The sequence below is a fragment of the Clytia hemisphaerica genome, unplaced genomic scaffold (assembly GCF_902728285.1).
Source record: "Clytia hemisphaerica strain Z4C2 unplaced genomic scaffold, Clytia hemisphaerica genome assembly, whole genome shotgun sequence".
Taxonomy (NCBI): domain Eukaryota; kingdom Metazoa; phylum Cnidaria; class Hydrozoa; order Leptothecata; family Clytiidae; genus Clytia; species Clytia hemisphaerica.
In genome coordinates, this window is record NW_027103699.1 from 1,170,508 (window position 1) to 1,193,962 (window position 23,455).

At 34.9% G+C, this 23,455-nt stretch overlaps 1 protein-coding gene across 2 annotated transcripts in view; it reads right to left on the reverse strand.

The window, feature by feature from the left end:
* Positions 1–16,065, reverse strand: part of LOC136803970 (histone-lysine N-methyltransferase set-1-like) — a 28,078-nt gene extending 12,013 nt beyond the window's left edge. Inside the window, exons 1-5 of one of the 2 annotated variants that reach the window (XM_067060699.1) lie at positions 15,883–16,063; positions 15,434–15,526; positions 14,313–14,537; positions 3,176–3,314; positions 1,312–1,390 (exon numbers count right to left, since the gene is read on the reverse strand). In XM_067060699.1, coding sequence (XP_066916800.1) covers positions 1,312–1,390; positions 3,176–3,314; positions 14,313–14,537; positions 15,434–15,526; positions 15,883–15,997 — 651 coding nt within the window. In that variant the 5' untranslated portion in view covers positions 15,998–16,063. Of the gene's footprint in view, positions 1–1,311; positions 1,391–3,175; positions 3,315–14,312; positions 14,538–15,433; positions 15,527–15,882 lie in introns of both variants that reach the window. The other variant, XM_067060700.1, reaches the window with a different exon arrangement.
* Positions 16,066–23,455: the final 7,390 nt, after the last annotated feature.

Genomic DNA, 23,455 nt, shown 5'->3' on the forward strand with positions numbered 1-23,455 from the left:
TCAAAGCCCGAAGAAATAGTTTCTAGTAGGGGATATACTTTGACGTGAGAAACGGGATAATGTTCTTGACAAGTTCTCTTTCACTTAAGAGAATTCACGAGGATGTTACCAAAATAAGATTTAGTTCCTACTTTACTCTGTAAAAGCAGGATAGTAGGAAACAAACAGAACACGATATGAATCTTGAAGGTCAGTCACTGAAAGACTTTTCAACGGATATATGTACATGTTTACTGTCGAGTTTTTATTCACAAAACATTTTGCCGAGTCGATTTCATCCATTTGGTCTTAAACGTGACACAGTGTATGTCTAGAGATTGAAAAATGATGGAATCTCTCTAAAGTATACACTATCGATGAATTCCATCGTTCCTCTCTATAAAGACCACTATTAACTATAGGCAACCTTAAATGATTTCAGGTGAACTCTTCCGAATAGGTTGGGGTTTGGTTGAAAGCTTTCCACTGAAAAACGACGGTGTTAACTCACGACGCACGACGCACCAAGGCCAAGGCCAAATGTCTGGTAATCCTAAAGGACGACACTTAAGTAAGTTAATCATTCATTTCATGCAACGTGGCAAAGTCCCTTTAAAAGCAAGGATATATGGAAAGCAGCAATACAGAGTTTTAATAAGAGAAGAAAGAAAAACCACCGAAAATTAAAAAATTCCAAGACTAACTTGAAGGATTAAGGATGCATAGAGAAAGAAAACAAGTTTATTAGGAGAAGAAGGGATGATAAAATCCCAAATTGGATTAAAGATGAAGGTGATACCTACAGTTAATTAATCAGTATCCATCGTGTTCTCATAACATTACGAATCTTAATATTAACTAAATCTTACGGCCACGGCACTATACTCCGTCCTGTAAGGGCTTATTGGCTATCTAAAAGCCAACACGTCACTCAGCCTCCATGAAAAAGGCAGTTGATTGGCTGCTGGCATACAGTAACGGATTCATGTTCCTTAAGGAGCATCCCTATACTAGTAGCAGTTTTGTAGATGTCTGCAATTAAGACTAGGCAACGGGATGGGTTTATATTCAAACTAAAGAAAACTGGCCTGTGTAAATTCAATTAGCCACTCGAACTAATATCGAATGAAAATCTCAATTTTGAGAACCTGGTAAGTTGACATCTTATTGGTGTTTTTAGATGATTGGGACTGATTTGAGGTCTAAGTCTCATTGGCAACAGCTCTATTTTAAGTGACTTAATCTACATTATTTTCTGACTCAGGGAATAGGGTTACGAGTCCCGTTAAGAAACTCGGCGACTTATTAGTCAAAAGTTAACATAAGTCGTACCTCCTTTTGTTTTTTGGGCTTTCGTTCACTCCTGCGTACTTGAAAATGTTGCGTGATGGTCGATTGTTTAGGGTCAGTCCTATTATGGGAATAAAGAGAAGTCGAGAAATGAAAAAAATTGATTGACTTAGGATGAGTAATAAAGTAATAAACGGCTCCCCAAAATTTTTTTTCTCGATATGAAAGAAATCTCAATCAGTTGATTATTGAAATTTGAAACAGCTTATCAGAGACACGCAAAACTTAAATAACACGCTTTGGTCTTCTTTCAGAAGTGAGAAAACTATGAAGGGAGTTAAAAAAGAATGGATTGAAATGATGTCGTGATGTATGGTGCTGATTGATTTCCATAAAAAACATACACCATACGAGAAAAAATTCAAATTGTGTTTAATGAAAAAAATATTTTCGGCTCTTTATAATTATGATAAAGAAGGAAAAATCTGCTCAATATAGAACCGCAAAACTGCAGCGTATTACCATAGCAATTAACTTGAAATACTTCTTTTTCGAGTAATTGAGAAATATTTCTTCTACGAGGTTTTTTGGTCTTCTGACGAATGTTTATTTGCGAACGAGAAAAAACGAAAAGAAAATTCCGGAAGCGTAAAAACCGCATTCCCACATCAATCTGGATACCACAAACGTCCCAGTATAAAATCAGGTAGTCGGCCGGCCAATGACTTCCTTATAGATCTAGGTTAGACTATTTTCCATTGCAAATTATTGAGCTCCCTAAAAGTAATCCACCCTTAGATACAAAATTTGTGAAAAGTTGTACAGGTGATTTAAACCAATTTCCCAGATTTTTAAGTTTACTAGAAGGGTACAATTTTCAAAACTAATTACTGCGTCACATGAGCTATCCATGTACCTCCCGTGTACGTTCCAAATTACATATCTATTTTATCTGGTGACAGAAAATCAGATGCGCTGAGTTTTGCACTGGCACGGTGTCAAGGTTCCCGGTTGGGTATTTGGGTAATTTATCCCATTGTTGAGATCGTGGGAGGGGCTGCTGGGACTGTCTGGGGACATCGTAACTATTTCTAGACTAGTGTAAAATACATTCCACATATTCATGGGTATATATTTGATTGAGGTATCTATGTAGTGAGTACAATCCGTCTAGACAAAGAGAATAAGAAAATGGATAGACAATCAAATTAGTGTGATTCTTTCGAAAAATCCATTAAAATATCAATATTTCATATTTCTAGAATAAGAGCTTTATTACTACAAGCGATGAAAATTCCATTTTTGCCGACTGATGATGAGTTTTATATACTTTAAAGAGATCTATCTATATCGAGCGAGGAGAAATCAAATACTTTAAACATTGCATGATGGGAATCTTGACTTTTAGAGACGGACACGCACGCCCCTGCTGAAATATTTTGATTGAATATCAGTATCACTGATAGCGAACGTTTAAAGTATACAATTTCAAAAATGTCACAGGGGAATAGGAACAAAGATATTGAAGAGAGTGCTAGTGGTTTTACATAAGCCATTTTGTATCACAACATTTTTGTCAATTCATCAATCTCATAGCTTTAAATCTTGTAGCATTCGATATCAACGCTACGAAGGAGTGATTTGATGACATTTAGCCAAAAAGGGTCCCCATAGTGAGTAGTCATAGTCGTCGTTGGTCCCACGATTTCGAAATTTTCCTCATCACACTTTTGACGCTTTAGGCTGATATCCTCAGTTGAACAAAGTGAAGAAAAGCAAGAAGGGTAAAAAACAAGGTTTAACGAAATCGATGAAAATTACATATATTATCTTAATCGTCGGAATTTCACTTGAAAGCCTTAGAGCAGCTTTAAATCAACGTCAAGCAAAAATATGGGTTACTCACTTTTCAGCATCATGAAGTTTGCGGGTGGTTTTGTTTCCACTTCCAGTAGTACGTTTCTTGGTTCGCTCTTTGCGTATCGGGCTTTTATCGTTGGTAGATGTTTTCTTCCCTTTGGCCGCTAGTTTCTTCGTGTTCACGCCTAGAAAGGGATGGTAAGAGTGTCGGATAAGTAAAAATTTCCCATGAAAAGGTTTTGGGGTACAATAGTCAAGCAACGACTATGCGAGTAGAGAGATCATGTGAGGAAGCTAGAGAAAGTGAAAACGCTGTCAGACACGTACATGCATCACCATGATACAGTCTCCTTCCTACATCTTGTCTGTAACGTCAGTCTTTAGGCCATAAAACTTTTACCGAACCTAACTCGTGCATCCTCCCTCAATAAACATTCTTCTTCTGAATGAGCTAAAAATATTCCACCCCTGAAATGACAGATCATTGATCCAAAAGAATGGCACCCTTACTAACAGGTTACGTTTTTCAGTGGTGGTTTATCTATGTAAATCTATGTGCCCATGAAATTATTTGGTGACGAGGGTTAGGGTTACAATAAAATCTTGATTAATTTCAATTCTATATAATAAAGTCAACGTTTATTGTCACCTTCAGAAAAAAGTATGGGATTAATAAAGCTTTCTTTAGTCAAAGAAGACCCTTACAAAGTAAATAAAAGTTCAATAAAGGTTTGAGGTAAAAAGTAAAAAAAGGTGCTAAAGTACTAAAATAGCTCTTATAACAGAACTCTGAACCCGAATATTTCAACGGAAACTAAGGGAGACATCCAAGGTAAGGAAAAAAAAAACGATCCTAACATGACATCAAAGTGTGAATCTTTAAGAAGTGCATGTTAAAAAGCAACTGGTAGTTGACCGAAATCTAAAGTTTTATCACACTGTGTCAATAATTTCCTAGGTACTGACATTTTATCAAAAGGGGTAGATTTACTGTGTCTGGTCCAAGGCAAATTATCCACTTGAACTTGAAAATATTAAAAATCGTTACTATAGGATAAAAAGAACTGCAGATATTAAATTATGACCCTTATGTTCCCTTTTGGCTTAACCTTTGGTAATCTTACAACATGATTTGTGCAGGTTATATAACCAACATACTTTCATTTGCAACCGAGTTTAAACGCAACAACCAATTTGGTTTCACTGAAGATCTTTATTCTACATTTCAACACTCAATATCCTTATGGCCTAAAAAGTTCGCCGATCCCGGAAAAATTGGCGTCAGATATCATTAGGTAAAATTCAAGCCTGGATGAAATACCAGTTTGTATATAACTAGAGATTACCTTGTGACGTATCTTATCTCTCTAACTGTTCTTAAAATAATCCAGTAAAAGCTATATTTTGAACTACTTTCCTTGTTGCGAAATTGCTTAATTATAACTGTTTAGTTTAAATGTGAAAGGTATGGGAGTCACATGTTTGGGCTTATTATTCAATGCACAATTTGGCAGACTAAATTGGTTCGGGTCATTATGCATTTAGGATCTTTTGGGATAAACTGTTGGATTGATTAAGGTTGAAATGAATAGGTCAAGACTATAAAATGAATTGACATAATATTGGATTGGTTTCATTAGTTTGGAAACTGCATAATCCAAAATGACATCTTTTGAAAAGCGTATTGGGCCTGTCAAGATTTAATGGAATATAAGTAATACATTACACGAAGAGATGATTTATATTTTGTCGAGACCTTAAACTGTCGTCAATTTGTCAAAATTCAATATATGGAATCAATGAAATGATTTTATAACCAGCCCCCCTGGAATATTCGAGGCCATAAATCCATAAAATCCAAGCAAAAATGTTTTAAGCTTAGTTAGAATGTGTACTTAACTTGGTGTCACTCCCATTAGGGTTTTCCACGTGCAGGACAGTGGTTTTATTTTACTTTGAGGATGGTAGAGCATCACTATGACTTATAATCTCATAAGATAAGTGCATTGTATTGATCTATTACTTTTCTTAATTGGTCCCCTACAAGGTAACCGGTTTATAGACTTCTCGAAACATTTAGAGTCGTCGTTGGGATAAGGGAACATAAAAATCCTGTTGTATGTTATCAGTAAAACAATTAGTCAACAATTGATCCTATTGCCCTAAGAACAGAATAAAAGCGTGTGTTTTTATTGCGTTAATTAGATCAAAGATTTAAGTCGCTAATGAGTAAATAGGAAAAGGTTTAAGCTCTTACATTTTCGACGAGACTATTTATATGTGGGGACTTTGTGTAGAGGAAAAGACGTCATTGATTTTAGTTTGGGGGATTTATAAGAAGGCACCGGTGTATTGATGATGCAACATCTTAACTGATGATTAGGCGTTTTCTTGTTTTTGACCCATAATGCACTTAGGCCTGGTATGCTTAAATAAGAATGAGACGACTCAACCGTAAAAGAATAATTACAAGATTGAGTGGATCGAGAGAAATACAAAAAGCTTGGCAAGTAAAATTTAAAAATCAGAGATATAGTAAAAGTACTCCAAAATGAAAGAGCACTTCTCAACCAAAAGAAAACAGGAAAATAAGGCTATCATGCGAAGTATATTATCAAGTATTGATACGTTATTTGCAAACATAGGTTTTGTTATGTGGCCAGAAAACACCATGGTTACATGGCGATTTAAAAACCAACAAGGGTTCCAAACGATTCAAAGGACAAAATTGAGAAATATTCAGATACAGAAAGGATTACCAGCCTAAATTGACTCAATTTGTCATTTGTTCTTGATATAAATAGAATGAATAGAATAAATAAATTTGGTGGCAAAACCATGAAATAAGATTTTGGGTGACCTAGGATGAGTAATATCTAAAACAGCAAATACAATTTTGACACGAGATTGCGACAGAAAGAAAGTTAGAGCTCGATATAAAATGGTCAAATTAACATTTTTTCTCGAGTCTTATCAAGAGAGTTCAAGTCTCTTTAAAATAGCTGATGAGATTTGCTTTCTAATAATGCATGATATCAGATTCCGGGAGATTTTGACTCTTTGTCTCTTGACAAAGATACCGTGAAGGAATTTCATTTCGCCACAGGCTCGGCTAATATCATCTTTAATAATATCACATCTTTCGACACCACAAGGGCTAGCGTGGAATGAGCAAAATGACACGAGAGAAAAATGTAATAACTTATAATGTAAGTCATAACAAAGTCGGTAAAGGGCCTTTGTAGTGCTCTTAGAGCTGACATGAAAACTGGTGGTATATTTATTTGGTTGTCTACTAGGGTTCGTAATCATAGTAAAAACCATCTGGAAGCAAAAAATATAATTATAAAACCCTAGCTCTACAACTCTAATAGGCTGCAGACTATTATAAGCTGCTTATCATTGCAAAACTAACTCTATTTTCATACTCGAAAGAAAATAAAAATTCCTTTTCCAGTGAACGAAAGGGGGTTTTCACTTAATGTTAGTTTTGAAGCAATAACAGGGGTTTTCCTTGACAAATTTGATGATGATGATTTTTAAATGGTCAGACAAAAGCGTCAGTAGAAAATTGACACCATTATACTGACTAAAACCTTTTGAGCCCTGAGCAAACATCTCGGTACATCTTTGTGGTTCAACAGACGTTTGTTATGTTAAAAAGAGGCCCTGCTAGGTCATCAACTTCCAAATACTACTAGTACAAATATCATTTTTTGCCGACGTATGCGAAAATATCTGATTGCCAGCCAACTGTACTAGCTACTAGACTCTGGGGCTCGTATTCCCCTAACCTGTGAAACTTCCAAAACACAAAAGCGAGTGTGTTACTGTCCACTGTAAAAACGAAGATCGATTAGATTTACGATACGATGATTCAGCGAAAAACAGTGGGTTCAAAGGGCTACAAAAGCTAAAAATTCAGAAAACGTTGACCGAAACGTCTTACATAACCTGAGTAGGTAACGAAGAGAGTGTTTTTGGTTTCAAAAAAGAATGTGTGAATATCGAAAACCAGGTAGTTGCGGTTGAAGTTCTGTTTGAACATGTTCTCTTTGTGTTTTCAGTGGTTCAATGTCGAAATATCATACCGGTTGGTCTGAACGTTCTCTGGGCTACAGACTAAATATCACATATTCACACAAGATGGTCAATCACTTCGACCAAAAAAAATATTCCAATGACGAACATGATTATACGTAAAAAAAACCTTGGAAAACATCTGAGTTACATGCCTGATATAATAGTTTCAGCCTAAAACGAAACTAAACGAATGAAATTCAGTGTCATCGAAAACCCATTAAACTTCTGACGAATGGCGATTAGCGTATTATAGGTCTTGGAATTTCTGGGCTAGACCCCTCTTATGATAATAGGATGGAGAAAATGGTACTGAATCGTTCAACCTTTACATAATATCCCTGGATTATATTACAGTCCAGGCAATTGCTTGATAATATGGTCACACCTTTTGGAAATTTACAAAATTGTCAACCTATGAGAGGGTGTTTGAAAGTTAAAACTTCCAACGATCTGTCAATTTTATCGCCAAAGTGTCTTTCGTTGTCATAATCGGTACGTGAGTATTTCTTTGGAGCACAAGTTTTCTTTAACGTGCTATTGCAAGGGAAACCAAGCGAAGAGTAAGAATTTTGCCAAAATTACACAGAAGCGGTTTTGAAGTTTGAAAAATTTGACCGGACTAGACAGTGAAAAATATACACCACTAAACGCATAGAGCAATACTGTACGGCTTGTTCTTCGTTACAAAGAGAAATTTCTTTTATGAAAAGTAAAAAGTAATTAAAATTTTCCAGATTAAGCTTAATCAAACCTAAACAGACAGATCAATGATTGAATGCTGCAGCGAAAATGTCTTTTTAAACGAAATTACATAAAACGGATGCCTTTCCGCACACATAACAAAGCTATCCCTCAGGCGCCTGGACCTACTGAGAGCTCATAAAAACTTAGTCATCCAACGGCTTAAATGACGTATAAAAACAATGAGAAGCGTAGCAATCAAGAAAACATTAAACCTTTTTTTCTCCTAGTTGCTTCTATCGATCCGAACTAATTTAGAGAAATTAATATTCCAACATTCCTTAAATCTGTTCCTCCTATTTTCATCTGCAATTTCCACTTTTGAATACTCTGCATGATCTAACACAGTATGATTAGTAATGTACTAAAATGAAATTTGTACAATTCTTGGAACTATCTTGGAGTCCCATAACGATTGTTGTAGATAACGATGAAATGTAACATAGTGTTTCAGACAATTTGACATTAGACCATTTACTGAAATTTTAATCACTTTTCACCCGATAAGGTTTAACAAAAAATTAATTGAACAAAACTAAAATATTGAGTGAATGCTATAAAACAATTGACAACTCTAGCAATATTGACAATGGTGAAAAATTGGCATTCCAGTCACTCGAACGAGTTTCAAATGTAACGTCTCAAAGACTGACTGACTGAAGTTGATTTTCGAAAAGAAACAGGAAGTGCGCCAAGAAACCTTTCCATCAAGTCTGTTGCAAGAAAGACGCAAAAGGCAATCGAGACATCAAAATATAATAATTCAGTCATCTTAAAACTGTAAACAATAAACACACTTGAAATCCGAAAGACCACAAAAAGATTGGCATTGAAAACAATATTACTTTCTTATGAGGTAGCAAATATTTTCTTTCCATACCAGAAAAATAAACATTGATGCGACATTTATAAAAACAACAAAGATTAATGTAAAGCATGACTGTTAGGTTGAAAAGCATCCAATTTCAAAATACCAAGAAAATTCAATAAGAATCAACAATGCTTGTCGATGCATGAACAAAAATGGCTTTCTTTTTCTCATAAAACGAAAACATGTGCGGGCTAGTTGAGTAGAAAGTTACTAATTAAAATTGGAACTGAAATTTCGTATTATTCGCCATTACAATGGCTTTGAATTTCATGAATTTGCAGCAGCTACAAAGTAGACAAATCTCATTAATACTGATCTTATTGAAAGTAACCAATTTTTAAGAGGGAATAAATTGACCAAAGCTTATTATATTTAAAAAATTTTTAGATCTATATAAACAAAGGTGACGAAGGTGGGTAATCAATAATTACTCGAAAGCTCATTTCTCAGCTTCATTAAAAATTGTGGTTCTAAATTTAATAACTTGGTACCGTAAACGGCCTTTTACGCTAATTGACGTCACAGGTTTTATGGCATATTGCTATTAGTATCATATCTTAAAGTTTATTTACGTTACAAAATTTCTACAATATAGATACACATGCGAGGCTTTGAAAAAGGGACCATAAAACTTGGTACTTGGTAAGACTCTCTTGAAACAATCCGAGATACTGATAGCTTTAGTTAGAGAGCATCGTTTGAATGAATGAAGGAATGCAGCAATTATTATGTTTTTTGTGGCTAAATATGCGATGATTGTGGGTACGAATAAGGGGATCTATGCATTCTACCGATTTGGGGATAGTGGAGTGAACAGTTATTTCTGATATATGACGTTGAGTAGAATATCATTCTCTCACTTAATAAGATGAAACATTTTTGACAGGAATTCAGCAACATCTTTTTCTCATATCCCCAAAAAATGGCATTCGATTAACATAGCAATTAGTAAAAGGGAAATTATTATCCAAATTAGACAAAATTAAGATCATGTTTATGGAAATGAAAATAACAACAAGACGTCTGTGGACATTAGTTGAATGACCATAAAACGAACGATAGAAGAAAGTTCGTTGGTAAAGAAATTTTGAAAATTTTGAAATAGAGTAAGCTTTTGAAGCAGCCATTTACTTGGCTTGAAAATTAAAAGTCTTTATCTACCAATTTCATACAACTTTAAACATCAGAGCAGAAGGGTCCTATACCCACCACTAGCCTGCAGAATATAGACCCTGTTGAATTTGTAAAATAGCCATGTCCACATGGTGAATTTTAGTGTCTAATTTCTCAATAACGATCCATCCAATTCTATTCGAATGGTAGAGCACGTTTCTAGTGAGGGGAGGGGGGGGGGGGTTGTTGAAAGTCTATGAGTAGATCATTATTGAAAAAAATATCCTCCAACCCCCATGAAAGGATTTTTCGAGGATCTTATTTAAAAAATCTTTTCCCATCAAAGAACAAACAAACAAACAAACAAAACACGAAAACCTGTTTATATATAACTTAAAAAATGATTTAGTGACGATATAGTATCAACTTCTTGATAAGAAGGAGAGAAAGACAGAAGCGCTTATCACAAATAGTTGATGGGTAAACAAATTCAGTGTGTAATCCTTTCGTAAATAAAGATGGAGGCAGCAAAAGGATACCATTAGTCAAAGTCGCTTCCGTAAGGCATAAGGCTTTACTAAAGTCCCGACATTGACAAAATAGGGGAAAAAAAGTAAAAATTGAATGAAACAGCTGACCCTAAAACTTATGCACTTTTAAAAGTATATTCGAATACACAGCAAAGAGAATCCTTTTAAGAGTCGCTTGTCCCCTTCGGTCCCATTGTTAGATGGTTTCATCAAAACCGGTAAAATTATTGGTATTCGAAGATGGACAGAAGTTCGAAAGAGGTTGAATGTGGTAGTTTAGATGGGGTATTACAGGGTTAAGAAAAGACTTCGCAAAAAATTGTGATGTTTCGGTTTTACAATCAAGTTATAGGTTATTTGGGACTACTTTAAAGTAAAATTAAGATAAGTATCGTTGAAAGATTATTGTAAAGGGGGCTAATCTATACCCAGCCTATTCATTTTGAATGACTGCATGAGTTGGCAGTGAATTTACACACCTTTTTCAACAAGCTGTGTTATTCAACAAAAAAATCAACAAGCTTTTTAGGACGGCACAAGTTTTGACCTTTTCAAAGAGAAACACAGGGCTCAGCCCAGCAAGATAAGTTTCAATGCAAAGAAAGAAATCTAAGCACTAAAAAACAAGACGATGAAAATATGTGAAGCGACACGATCGCTGTTGTATAGAAATTGGATCTTTGAGACTATCAATTGATTACTGGACACTAGATTCATTGGAAAACCCTTCAAATTTCAGATACGCACATGTTGTTAAGTGCTTTACATACAGAGAAAAAGTCAGAAAGCACTTTTCTTGTCTGCATTCTATGAGATTCTGGTATTTAACTCTATTGAAACAAGCCAAAAGAAATAAAGTTGATGGCTAATGGCAGAAACAAAAACAAAATCCTCATCTTACATGACATGTATTAGAAGTAGAATAAGAGCAAGAAAGAAGGCGTTTCCATAGGATAAGGTGTAGAGATGTCTGCTAATTCCCATTCAACTTGACACCTGCACATTAAATCTTTCTAAGCAAACTTGATGATCACAAATCGTGAAATCTTAGAAATATTCCAGACAATCGCCAGAGCAGTACGAGTAAACTTTTTTGAAATCTGGATTTTTACTCCCAATTGCGAAGAATGATGTAGGACTTAGGGGAAAGGAAAGAGCTTCAACGTTCTCAGAGTGATTCAACTTAAGAAGCAGCCAAGGGCTGGGTCAGACAATCATCTTTCGAAATTCAAAATTTGCCTACACTTTGGTACTTGGTGATTTCAACCAGTTTCAACTGTAGATTTCGTTTAAAGCTCTGTACTTTGGTTTGACCGGCTTCCTATCATTACGGAAAGCGGGAAATCAGATAGCAAATGAAGGGATCGGCTACCGGCGATTTCTCACAGAAAATTCACCACAAAGAGAAACTATGTAGAGTGATATTACAGTAATATGGAGATTGAAATTTCGGCGTCTTACTGAGAGAAATCCTTATGAAAACAGCAAATAGATTGGTTTGGATGAACGAAAATTAACACTGTACTGCAAATTCCAAGTTATATGCTTGATGATAGTTCAAACATTATACAGGCGTGGATTGCAGTAGCTAGGGAGCCTAGGAAAACAAAAATAATGAATAGCGACAGGGAACATAATGCGAAGTGATGAGTGAGTCCTTCAACTTTGAATCGAATATGCACAATAAATTACTATTCCAGAGAGGGAGGGGGGTTAACAAATCTTTCTAGCAATTTAAACTTTCGGCGAATTTCTTGAAAATAACTGGCGAGTCCACAAGATCAAATGGAAAATAAGGAAACTTAGAGCTCACTTTAAAAAAAAGCTTTTAGTAGTAGGGTTTGATTACTCCATTAGGTTCCTTTTGTAACGAAAGGTGGCGATGGTTTTTATATACTTCATTTTTTTAAGCTATTGAAGAGCTGTCCAACATGGAAAAGTGACTTTGTTAAAATTTTTCAACAGAGAAACATGAAGATTTCCTACACCTTGTTTCTTAACTTCACAAAAGTCTTTAGATTGGCTTGGCTAGTAAAGCACTGTGAAGACGAGACATTCATTATACAATCTTGCTTCATTTACCAACTTTTATCTGCTGGGTTTCTTTTGGTTTCACCGTTAGATGTGGAGTTGCATCCCTGATGTGTTATAAAGAACTGAGCAAGACAAATGTAACTTTTTAGTCCTTAAAAAGTTAAAGAAAGTGTAACATGTAGTCCAGCTAAGAAATATATAGCGACTTGAAAATGAAGAACATAGAGCTTTTCTTCAAGGGAAAATAGATCGATACTAAACACTGAAAAATTAGGTAAAAGAAGAATTTTAAAGTGAAGAAAATTCTCCCCAGGATATCATGACGAAGGAAAAGATTACGAAAGGGCGTGGAGTACATATCTAGACAGGTGGAGAGGGGATTAACGCAGATCAAAGTCTAACAAAACAAACAATGCCTAAAACGAAGAAAGGCCTCAAGCAGTGAAAGACTTCACTTGATTTATTCAATTTGTGTGAATAGTGAAAATATATCTTGCAAATATTTCTGCCCAAGGAATATTTTAGGTGGCTGACACAACAGGCTATACGCCATAATATTGTTTTAAAAAAAGTCACAAAGGGGTTTCTGCAGTTCAATTAAAAGGGTTAACTAGGAAGAAATCCTTAATCAATAGAAGCATAGAAGTAAACCATTATTTCAACTAAAACAGAAATTTCTGAAAGGAAGAAAGTAATCTATACCCAATACCAATATTAGAGGGAGTAAATGTGTACTCGTGACATTTTCTGGTACTCCTCCAACCTAAAATACCTTTTAAAAGATAAGATGACTAAACGAAAGAAACTTAAGACAAGACATCCTTCTAAAATATTTTAATACTCATACAAAAATGATGTGGCTTTAAGAGAGAAAACCCTCAAGCAGATTTGCACCAGCTGATCGCCCTCAGAAAAGATTAAATTCCATGAGAAAATATTCTTGGAATCTGTCGTTTTTAATCACAACTAGCATTTTAAAAAAAGTGACAAAACTAAAAGATTATCATATTATAATGTATAAAAGTACATTTTAACAGTAAGTAAAAAGACCACTAAATTCCTATATTTGACTACTATAACCTGGCGATTATGCAAGCTCAAGGAGATATTACAAAACATTGCGTAATTTCATTTTTGAGTACCGTGGGTGTAGATGTAATGTAACTTTGAGTATTCTTTGTATAACCTAATATCCTCACGAAAATATGTGACCCCCTAAAGAATACTCACAGTAAAACCACACCTTCAATGTCTCAATGTTGCTGATCTCTCCAAAAGTCTTTATGTCCTGTATTCTATCAGGTACTCAAATTGTTTTACTAACCAACGTATGAAGAAAAAGACAGACTAAACTAAAAAAAACTAAGACCCTTTAAAATTAATCCCTAAAGAAGCACTCAAAAGGCTGTCCTCGATAACACAAAAAATTTATTTTGGCATTTCCAATTAAACTTGAAGACGAATTCTAAAAACTAAACACAAAATGCAATTGAAGCATTATATATTCATGAAGAGACCATAAAAACCACAAAAACGCCTGTTTAGATTCTAAGATCGAGAAAAACATTGCAAAATAAAAAGTCAGTCAGTCAGTCAGTCAGTCAGTCAGTCAGTCAGTCAGTCAGTCAGTCAGTCAGTCAGTCAGTCAGTCAGTCAGTCAGTCAGTCAGTCAGTCAGTCAGTCAGTCAGTCAGTCAGTCAGTCAGTCAGTCAGTCAGTCAGTCAGTCAGTCAGTTAGGTGTCTCTGTCTGTCTGTCTGTCTGTCTGTCCAATGTGCTGTTAGTTTCTTGTCGAATTTAATCGATAAGTTACCTGTTTGAATACGGTCTTCTCCTTGATTAGTAGCAGCATCCTTCTTGTTAGTTTCTTTTTCAACAATAACTACTTCCTCTTTGTGACTGGTGGATTTGACTGATTCCTTTTCACGTGCTTTTTCATCGTCTAGTGCAACTTTTTCTATCTTTTCTTCAGCTGTCTTTGCTGCTTGCATCTCTACATCTTGTTTAGATCTCGTTCCCTTCTTTATGGTTACTTTCCCTTTTCAGAGAAAAACAATACAAAGAAGTGTTTTAGCAAGTCTCATAAGTCAGAAGATACTAAGGAGAGTCTGCCATGCAATCAAGTGAAGTTGTTTCTGTGGGCCAGCCATTGGTGGCCTTCCTATGTCTGAAAACACCCTGTAACATCTTAATCTAGGCTTGCAGAGAAAGTCTATCTAGATAATTTGTGTGCTTTTATCTACCAAAAATAAAAGATAATAACCTTATTTAAGACTAATAATAACAAATCAGTTGGTTGGCTTCATACTAAACTATCCAGAAGAATCCAAGATTCAGTTTGAGATATATCATTAGCCAGGTTTAATGTAGTTTTCAAAAACTATAAATTTGTAACGCAACCTTTTTCTCATTTGACAAAAACTTGTTGGTCTTCTCCCCCTGCCCATTTTCACATAAAAAGCTTCTTTTTGACCAACCAACTAAAGAAGGCTGACCAGAAAAAGCAGCTTTATGCATTATATCATGCACGAAACACAAATACAAATATCATCAACTTTTTCAAAAAATTTTCAAAATATATCAAATTTGATCAGCTTTCCCAACCAGCTCTCAATTACATCGAATATCCAGCAAAAACCATTTTTTCATAATCCTCACAAAAAGGATAGGAGAGTATGCAAAAATCACCCCCCCCCCCCAAAAAAAAAACTCCTCTCCCTGGGCAAAGATTAAATAGAGAATACAAATAGTTAAGTAATACAACAGGTGACTTTTGGACTACACACAGTAATGGTTTACAAACCTGTGTCTGTCCAAGCAGTCTAACCATTGCATTTAGAAAACAATAAAAATAAAAAATCACCAAAAGGTGATAACAAAGAGCATTGGTAATATAAAGTATGATTTAGAACCAAACAAATAGATATTGATTACCTGTTTTCCTCTTTTCGTGGAGGAAATGAGGCTTGTTGGGGATCGTTTTGATGATCACATTCTCATCTATTGCTGGTTTCTTTTCTGTAACAACTAAAATGATAGTAACAAGACCACGTTTCAAGCATTCCATATACATCTATGAGCTCTAAACGCCTATTACATTAGGATTGGGTCAAGAGAAGCAAAATACTATTTGAGGGTCGCAGAAAGAAACAGAGGCTCAAAAAAGGTTCCTTAGTTGATTAATTTTGGGGCCCTTTCCCCACTAAAAAAAAACAGTTTCTAGCAAAAAGTAAGTGGAAAATTATCCAAAAAGAAAAAATTTTGCGCTTGCTTCTTCTTGCATGCTCTTTACTACACTTTTCCTGAGTGGAAATTCTAATTTCCTCAAGTAGCCTCCCTCTTCTCCATCAAGCTACCACGCTAACGAAGGATTGCAATATTACCTTGTTCCTTGACTACAGGAACCGATTCTTCTGTGGGGACGGGCATTTTATTGTTCTTGAAATGGTTGTCTTTTGAGTTGTCTTCTTGTCTCAATTTGTCAACAGTACTGCTCATTTTTCAATTCACACAAATTTTATAGTTCCATTTATTGTATCTATTTTGAATATCTGAAAAATGAGACTGGTTAATGTAAAGTGTGAAGAACCTGGATTAGAGTTTAGTATAAGTCAAATGTTTGAAACCATTGCATTGATTCTCTCATACGCATAATTTTGACCTCGCTCTTCCCCAGTAAACTCTATCCAATTGAGCCATTCTATTTTATATCCAGACAGGGGATGCCCAAAGAAGAATTTCCAGGGGAGTCTAAGGAAAGTTTATTTTTCCAGGGGGTAAAAGACTGATTTTAGTTCGTCCATCCTCACTTACAGGAATGAGAAAAATTTTTTTCGTTTTTTATGTGCTAATTATGGCCTGTACTTGCCGAACATGTTTGAACCATGCTGTGGGTCTATCTTCAAGCCTTGTTTTTAATTCTGATTAGGAGTTTCAGTCTTAGCTGCAAGGTGTTCAATTGTTTCTAAGATATTAACTTGAAATCAAAAACAAAACAAAAGTACGAAAATTAAAATCATATACCAATGTGTAATATTAAAAAAGATAAAAGGAAGCATGGTATCAGCCCCCCCCCTCAGAAATCTGAAGGTCACCTAGGCCAGGTTAGTAGAGGGGGGCTAATGCCTTGCAATTCTTTGGGGTTACCTATTCATTAAGGGTACCTAGCTGTCTTGATGGAGGCTCTGGGGGCTGGTTATATTTTCCAAATCTAATATTTCAAAATATTTCAAATTATTGAATTTTTTTACCCCAGCACCTAGTTTCCCATCCAATTTTTCTTTCGTTTCCCATCACGCCATCTTTTTGCATATTTTTCTAATGGTTGTTTTGATTTACAGCCGCCATCTTTATAGCATAACAACAAAGCTTATTAGCAGGCGTTCATGCGTGAGCATGATTTTAGGAATGACAAAAGAACAAAAAGTGTCAATTCAAAGAAATTATCTGCTGAATAGGGGTACCTAACTCAAAGCAATTTTTCAAGGGGACCTAAATTGCTGGGGGCACCATGCTCAATGGGGGCACCTGAAAAGTGGGCTGAAACCATGGGAAGCCCTGACTGATTTTGTCAGGCATTTGAGCTGTATAAACCTGATAACCATAGTGTGCAATGGGTTCCAGGTCAAAATCAACAATTAAAATCTCCCTAAAAAATGTTGGTAACTTGCCCTGGTTATTTCAGGTTATTTTAATGCCATTTCAAAAAAGAAAATAATGTTTCCAAAAATTTCAAACCTTCAACAGGGCTGCAAATATATGCGTTGGTAACAGGTGAATATTTGACTGAAAAAGTTGGACCCGACACAAAATCATTTCAGTCATTGTTAAAAATATGAAGAAGGATTCTAAAATTTTAATGTATGTGTGTAAAGGGTATCAGCTGCTATTCTTTTTATGTTAAAAAATCTTCTCTAGTTTATCATTTTTTAGTTCTCTAGTTTCTTTGTTACTTAGCTTATAGACCTTTATGCATTTCCCGCAGCCATCTTGATGGATTATATGCAAAAATAAATACGGGAACAAATAAGCAGCAAATTAGTTAGAAAACATACAAAACAGCAAGTCTACACAATACATACTAAGACAAAGAAAGCATCTTTTATCATTCTTGATAAGGAATTTATTCTTAAAGGCATGCATATTCTGCTTAGATGTCATCAAAGTGTCACACAAATGGAGTTCACACACTAAACTTTCAAAACATGCAAATTGAAAGCAGTTATTATGGTGGTCTCTTTTCTATACATCTAACATCACGACCTATTCCTTGCCATCAAGTCTTAACATGTAGTCTTTACTTTATACGAATGTTGCGGATGGGACACTTGGTTGTGGACAGGACAAAAAGTTTTTCACTCATAGCCAGTATATACATATAAAGTCAAGAAAAAGAATACTGCTGCAAAAAGCAGGTAGTTCCCTATAGTTTATTGACTTGATACAGTTATAACATTAATGTTTTCTCAAAAAATGAGAGATCAAGACTTTTGTGCCATTGCGAACGGGGCAAATTTTTGGACCGTATATGGTGCTTTTGTTGCGGATGGGACATTGTATGATTTTTCTGCAATTCACCCCGTTGTTCAGAATTTTTCATGTTCAAAATCTCTAAATTCCCTGAAAAAGATTTGGGCAATACAGTGGGTTGTCAGTCCTTTAGGAGATCCACTACCATTTTTGTTTTTCGTTTACTCTGGCTCTTTTTTCCAACAAATTCAATGGTTATGAATGAATTTTTATGAAGTAAACAAAAGGAAAAAAAACTGGAATATGTAACGTTCATCAAAATTGTAGTGTTCTCCTTTAAAAGCACTATTCATTTCATTTCTCTGTAATTCTGTGTAATTTTGTTCTCCTTGTGGCCCTTGTGAGTGATTAGTATGATGTGTTGTCTGAAATTTTTGGAATGAAGATTCTGCCATTCAACACGAAAACACTGTTGATGATAGAGAAACTGTGATGCATATTTAAGTAGGGTAATTCTGGTGACACTTTACCGCTGATAACAAAGTTAATGACATTTCAGGGGAGGGTAAAGTGTAAAAGCATCACAGATTATTTTCAAAGTCCTTTAGGAAATGGCATTACCATTTAATTGACTTTTACTCCTGTTTACTCCGGTCCTGTTGTTATTTCTTTTGTTTTCTCCAGAGGAATTTCTTCGTAACCATAGAAATCAATGGGAAAAAAGTAGCTGGAGTAAACGTCAAATCACAATGGTAGTGTAGTGCCATTTCCTAAAGGAGTATACAAAAAAGATCTCTTTTGGCATTGATAATCGAAATCAAATATAATCTATTATAATTTTCTCTTTTTTTAAACATAAAATGTCTATCAGGATCTCGTGATCTGGTGATCTCAAAACTGGCAAATCGCCCCTGTCCTCCCCATATTTGCCCAGTAATCTTAATTTACTTTAATGATCCTTTGACTTTCAAACATAAAAATTTAAAATTTATAAAACTTACAAAAAACAAAAAGTTTGCTGATCAATTTAGTGAAATATTTCAATAAATTCCTAGTTTCAATTTTTAGCAGCTGGTATGTTTTTCAAGCGCTTTCTTTATTGCACAATTTTTGCACCACACAAACTTTTTTGGCAGTTCTAATTTGTTTAAAAAAGAGAATTTTTTTTAAAAGTTAATTTCATTAAAAAAAGTGCCAGTTTATTTTTCATGAAAATTTTAAATATTTTGCTTATGAATAAATATATGATAAAGCTCTTTCATAGCATCAATCATTGATATCTGAATTAGGGGACACTAAGTATGGCTAACTACCCTAGGGTCATGTCGACTGTCATACCAAGAGAACCCAAGACATAAACGGCAAGCAGTTACCGTAACTTGGTCTAATGTCGACATCCCTCATCTTATTCCAACACCCTTTATACCTATCAACTGAAATTGATAGAAAGGTCGAACCTATTTTTCTTTGCTTAGTGACACGATCAGAGAGGAATAATCCTTTTTCAATCAATGAATCAAACTTTCATATTATTCCTGTGACAGGGTTCAGACAGACCTTCGAAAATAAAATTCCCTGAGTTTCCCTGAATTTTAATCAATTTTCAAAGGTTTTTTCCCTGAGAAATTCCTCATTTTAGCTATTTTTTCCCTGAGTATCAAGCAAACCATAAAAACTAAGCAGAGTCAAAAGAGATGTATCTTTAAACAAAAGGCACACAAATCAAATGGTAAACCTAAGGTAAAAATTAAAGCTACAAATACTGCATATGAATAAACACTTTAAAACTAAAAAAACTTTTAAATCTGTTTTTTCCATTCATTCTTCAAAAAATAAAATTCCCTGAGTTTCCCTGAGCAGACTGGGAAAAAAAAAAATTTTTCCCTAGGTTTCCCTGAGTTTACCTGATTTTTCTGAAAATTTATCATATTTCCAGGTTTTCCAGGTTTTCCAGGGTCTGTCTGAACCCTGCTGTCTCTAAAGAAGGGTCCAAAGTCATTTGACCAACATCAAATCCTAGATTGGAGATAATGTGAATACGCTACTCTCACCAGATAGGATTTCAATTCCCACAAGAAACAGATCTTTGCGACAAGAAACATGTAAAATGCGCAATCGCACGCACCCCAATACAGATATCTAAAAAGTTTGTTATTCCGTAGAATATCATGAGATCTATCAGGCTAACTCTAAAGCTCTAAAAACAACATCTAATAACATGAAAACCAGTATGATTCTTCAATGGGAATCAAAACTATAAAGTGCACTTACAAACATCAATTTGTCAAATCTAACAAACTTAATAACAGCACTGTCATCATTGACAATAAAACAAAGGATTTTCTGTACAAAGTCCAAATATAAGTTTCCAATAATTTTTGCATGAAGAGTTAGGTCTATACTGTCAGCATCAGACACGGTAATTTCAATCGCGTACGCCAGAAGTCTCAACAAGACCAGACCGTGTCAATCTAACAACTTTGAACAAAAATCGCAATCGAACCAATCGAACGTAATTGAACGCGATCGAATAATTGCAATTTGATTGTCGAACGTAATCGAATCTCAATCAAACGGCCGATTCCTGGGTAATATTTGATTGTGTTCAAGTAAGGTTAGATTGGTTCGATTAATAGTTATGTTCCATTGGTTCGATTGATTGTCAATAACATTCGATTAATCTTCGATTTCGTTCGATTACGATTATGTTTGATGAGTTTAATTGCGATTAAATTAAATTGGATCACTCCGTTAGAGCTTTCTAGCGTGGGCAGCTGAGCGCCACATGCATTTGCGTAGGGTAAAATGGCGAAATGCGAAAATCGAATTTGGCAAAAATTTTTGAAAAATGACCCTACAAGATTTGACTATATCTTTTTATTCCATGAAGAGATTACTTTCAAATAAAAAATATATTGACAATGAATGGGTAAGCTTTCTAGAAATCCAAACATAAATTGCATAGCTTTTACCAAAAAATAGCACTTTAGGATCAGAAACAGTCAAAAACCAGCTTTTTCCAATTTTCTTCGAGTTACAGGAATTAATTCCTTGTTTGTTTTGATTTGAAATTTTCAGTAGGGGTGGCCAAGATGGTTCCCTTGCTCATATCAGGGGGGCCCGAGACGGGGTAAGAGAGAATTAAAGTTTCTACTAAAGTAAAATCTTAATTATCACCCAAAAAAAGTGCCTTTTTTTGTCTGTATCTTTTAAATAGATAGTCCCAGCCTTATCCCTCCTTCAGTAAAGCTTCCTATACCTTTTGTCCTTCAGAAAAACCAAAAATATTGGTCTTAATTGCTTGCTTTCAGTTCCTGTAGCCAGTAGTGTGACCCCCTGTATTTCTATTTTATTCCGCACGGATTTTCTATCTATCTATCTATCTATATTTTAAGTATCAAAAGGTCCTAAGACCCATTATCCATACATACAAATTATAAGATTGTATAAAAATAAAAAGTAAATAACCTATGTAAATTTTTTTGCACTAACAGAGGACACAAAGAAATAGCTTGAGAAGGCTAAATAGAGAATGGCTAGAGTTAGGTGAAAATTTAGAGTAGAAGTAATGCAGAACAAACAGCAAAACTAGGAAGGTGCACAACAAGACGCCAAACAAAAACAAAAGAGTTATGTATGCAAAGATAGAGAAAAGCTGGTTGTAAAATAGTGGCTAAAATTTGAAATGGGGGAGTCCTCGATTCAAACAATTGCTAAAAATAAATTTATTTAATAGTTCATAAATGTAATAGGGATAAAATGATGTTTTTCATAGAGAGTCACAGACTCAAATCCCCAGTCGTATTGGACTAGAGAAAAGCGAAAGTGAATGCGCGATCTGATTGGATGAAAAGACCGGGGAACTGGAACGAAAATAATTCTCATTTCTAAACAATGGCGGCCAGAACTGAGGCTTTGGCGAAGGTTGTAAATTCTGGTTGATTGGAAGGTTTATCTATCTCATTACTTTAATTCGAGGCTTCTCAATGGTTTGGGAAGGAAGCTATAAAAGTTATTTTTTTTTCGGTGGAAAAAAGTGTTTAAAAAGCATCTTTGTGCTCAAGGTTTATTTTCTTCGCAATTTTTGTCTTAATCTAATAGATGACGAGTATTTGATGATGGTTATATTTCTTTACAGACATAGAAAACTATTCAGGAACTGGACCTTTTACAGAATTTCAAAAAATCTGTTAGTTCTGGGATATATTGAAAAGTTTAGACATGGGTAGTTCGCATTCGTGTTTCGCGTTCCCAAACCAAACGCATGTGGCGCTTAAGTACCGTGAGTGGTCCTAAATCCAACAGCCCTGCCTAATTCCGACCCCCCAAATAACTGTTATGAAAAAAATTCTAGTTTACAAATCCCTCTCTAAGTTGACCGATAACTATTGCAATACATAGGTCTGATAATTTGTATGTATGGATAATGGGTCTTAGGACCTTTTGATACTTAAAATATAGATAGATAGATAGAAGAACTCTCGAAACGAAACATATAACAAGATGGCTATAATATCAAGATGCCAATTAATGTAATTTAAAGTGTGAATTGTAAAAACTAATCTACTTTAATAATAATAATACTTTTTATGATGCTGTTACTGCTGGTGTCATTTATGACGTTGTACATATTGCANCCTCTGTTAGGGCAAAAAATTTACATAGGTTATTTACTTTTATTTTTATAAATCTTATAATTGTTTATGGATAATGGGTCTTAGGACCTTTTGATCCTTAAAATATAGATAGATAGATAGATAGAAAATCCGTGGGAATAAAATAGAAATCAGGGGTCACACTACGGCTACAGGAACGAAAGAAGCAATTAATTAAGACCAATATTTTTTGGTTTTTTCTGAGGACAAAAGGGTATAGGAACTTTACGAAGGAGGGATAAGGCTGGGGGACTATTTAAAAGAACGACAAAAAGGCACTTTTGGGTGATAATAAGATTTTACTAGAAACTTTTAATTCTCCTTACCCCGTCTCGGGCCCCCCTGATAGAGCAGGGAAACCATCTTGGCCACCCCTACTGAAATTTCAAATCAAAACAAAACAAGGAATTAATTCTGTAACTCGAGAAAATTGGAAAAGCTGTTTTTGACTGTTTCTGATCCTAAGTGCTATTTTTGGTAATGCTATGCAATTTAGTTTGGATTCTAGAAGCTTCCCTCATTGTCCATATATTTTTTATTTGAAAAGTAATCTCTTCATGGAATAAAAAGATATAGTCAAATCTGTAGTCATTTTTCAAAAATTTTTGCCAAATCGTTTTCGCCTTCGCCCATTTTACCCTACGCAAAGATGTGGCGCTCAGCTGCCCACGCTAAAAGCTCTAACGGAGTGATCAATTTAATTTAATCGCAATAAACTCATCAACATATAATCGTAATCGAACGAAATCGAAGATTAATCGAATGTTATTGACAATCAAATCGAACCAATGGAACATAACTATTATCGAACCAACTAACCTTAACTGACACA